This window comes from Echinops telfairi, unplaced genomic scaffold, assembly GCF_000313985.2.
Source record: "Echinops telfairi isolate 266 unplaced genomic scaffold, ASM31398v2 ScPeMD7_443;HRSCAF=831, whole genome shotgun sequence".
Classification (NCBI taxonomy): Eukaryota; Metazoa; Chordata; class Mammalia; order Afrosoricida; family Tenrecidae; genus Echinops; species Echinops telfairi.
The window spans coordinates 8,725,368-8,728,178 of record NW_022104341.1 but is presented as its reverse complement, the minus strand read 5'-3'; the positions used below and the strand labels follow the sequence as shown (position 1 = coordinate 8,728,178).

Sequence of the window (2,811 nt, the reverse complement as noted above, 5' to 3'; positions counted from 1 at the left end):
GTCTGAGTGGTGTAGTCAGGTGTAGAGGTCTAAGAAGAGTGATCTAGAGCCTTCTACCGTCACTGTTGATAGCAATTGAAGTGGTGGCCCAAGGTGAATGCTTGACCTAGGGACAACCTTTTATAACAAGATGTCAAAACCAAAGTCAAGTTCACTGCCATCCAGTCAATGAGAACTCATAGTGACGCAATGGAACCAGGCAGGGCAGCCTCTGTGAGACTGGAACTCCTTATAGGAGTAGAGCGCCCCAACTTCCTCCTGAAGAGCAGTAAATAAAATAATTTAAAATACACCTATAGCTATCATGCAGATACCTGTTTAACAGAACGCCATCCAGTGGGCCTTTGCCGTTTCCTCTCTGCACTTTCAGTCAAATTTCACTTCTGTGAACCTTCCTCCTGATTCCCAATCCCCTTTCCCTCAATGAACCAGACATTTTTAGGGAAATTCTCTAACTGTAGTGGACAATATTTCTAGCATACACCACTGAGTCAGGGAGTAACTTAATGAACAGTAATAGCCTACCACCCAGCTCTATAAAAATCTCAATATGATACCTTATTTCTCTCAGTGAGAAAAAAAACCTTCAACCAAATAAAGGCTTGCCGACCAAAGAGATTTCATCACCTGTAAGCAGCAAGTTGCTCACTTTTACTTTTCACATTTCGTGTATTTCATGACTAATGCCCACAGCACCTCTGAGACCTTCAGGTATTAGGGTGGGCAAGCACAGATCAAATACAGCAAGAAATGGCCCCTGGCAAGCTAATTAGGGAGTTGCCCTAAAGTGAAATGTTAATCTATTAAAGCCAGGCAAATGAATCATACTCACAGGCCTTGAGTTGGGCAGGGGGTGGGGGGTGGGAAGCAAAGTATGAATTTTTAATAAAAATAGTAATTATGGCTCATAGCACTATTATTTTTCTTTAGCATTCGGACACTCATGGCCATTTCCGCATGAGTAAATATGAGAAAGGCTAGTGTAAAATCATTTCCCCTCAAATCGTGTAAAATTTCTGAGGCGGGAAGCATGCAATTAGTTTCCGAAGACCAGCACTTTGCTCTCTGAGGAGTAGTAAGATCACCCATGATGTCTAAAAACGTGTAGTGTGGGGAGTACCTGCCAAAACAGACTGTGTGCATCTCCTCTCAGAAGTTCAACCGTGTCCCCGGCCTGGATGTGCAGTGGGGGTCCTTCATGGAGAGCAGGGGGTGGCGTCCCAGTGTAGTTCCTAATGACCTGCATCTTGGGCAGGCCTAGAAAGAAGCAACACCAGTGTTAGTGTGGAGAGCATGAAGGTGCGGGCAGTCCAAAGGCACTTAAAACGAGAGAGCTATTCCTCACATTAAAGCGTTTTAACAACACCAGGTTCAAGTAAACACTCTACGCAACTACAATGGAATGCTTGTCACCTTGCTCATTCTTTGAGATGGTAATGGAATAAGACACGTATTTATCCCTTGATCCCTTACAGACGTTTCCTCGCCCTCACCATGAATCTCTCTTGTTGAGAAAACATTTCTTTTTTCAGCTGATGCCTGCTTCATAAAAAACACATCACGTACAGTTTAGTGGAAAAGAATCAATTTTTTCATCAAGGCCATCCTTTCTGCCTGTTACTCTCCTCTTGGGCATTGGCTGATTGCATCATGAAGGAGGCTCACCCTTTCTGTGCATGTATCGCCTTGCCCAGTCTAAGGCTCATAGCGTAAGGTTCTCTTTGTAATTCACAGGCAAGGAGGTGATGGATGTGCCCCTGCAATACTTAAGACATTTATATGGAGAAACTCTTCAGGCTCACATTCAGGCTTGCAAAACAGACCCAATAAAGAGAACAAATCTAAGACAATGCAATAAGTAGTACTAGGAAAAGAAAACTGGCATCCATCACTTCTTTTTTAAAAGAAAATTCTTTGTACAATAAAGGCCTCAGTTCAACATTTCATTTGTTTTTGTTTTTTTAACAAGAGGCCAAATGCACTCAACTGGGCCACCAAAACAGGACAACCTCACCACTCCTTTTTCATTTAGAGGAGAAACACCTCCTCCTAAGACAGACCATGTGTGGAGCACCTGGGTGGTGGTGGTGGTGGGGAGGGGGGTAACATGGCATTTGTCACATACTCAGGAGCTCAAGTCATTGCATCGTCATTGCACGTGAAGACTTGTTAGGACGATGATTGACCATGGTGAAGTGGTAACTGGCTGCAAAGGCCTCACTGAGTATACAAAGGAGATGATGTCCAAGTCACCAAGACTTCCAGATGAGAAGAGCAGGCAACACCACCCCTTCCTAACCACCACCCCGCAGGGGGACAACCATGGAGCAAACCAGGGTTGCTATAAATGGAACAGAAGCAAATGGTTTTAGTCACCACTATCAACCCAGTCCTTCAGAAGGAAGAAGGCATTGAAAACCTTAATTTAGCTGCAGAGGCATGTTAGGAGTTACGACATCTCCCTGCTTCGCTCCGTGTGCCACCCTCCCCTGGAGGGCAGACTTCAAACACAGTCTTTCATGGAGTAGTGCCCCTAGCAGATGTTCTAAGGCAGTGCTAACACAAACAGGAGACTTTGTTATCCCTCCCCCCAAACAACGCTGGACAAAAGAACTCTCCGTGGTGAAGTGCTTGCCAGCCAGATTCTCCACATGCCATACCACCACGAATCTCTTGTTGTTGTCTTCAGGGACCTTCCAGTGAATTTGTGACTCATAATGCCCCCACCAGACAGAGTGGGTCTCCCCATCCACTTGTCTTCTGATGGAAGGTAAACCTTGCAGGAGCACATCTCCAGGTCTCGGAGTGGCT

General features: G+C 45.1%; 1 protein-coding gene across 1 annotated transcript in view; it reads right to left on the bottom strand.

The window, feature by feature from the left end:
• VAV3 (vav guanine nucleotide exchange factor 3) overlaps window positions 1-2,811 on the bottom strand; it is a 417,371-nt gene that overhangs the window by 76,829 nt on the left and 337,731 nt on the right. Inside the window, exon 21 of the mRNA XM_045292020.1 lies at window positions 1,121-1,257. Coding sequence (XP_045147955.1) covers window positions 1,121-1,257 — 137 coding nt within the window. The remainder of the gene's footprint in view (window positions 1-1,120; window positions 1,258-2,811) is intronic.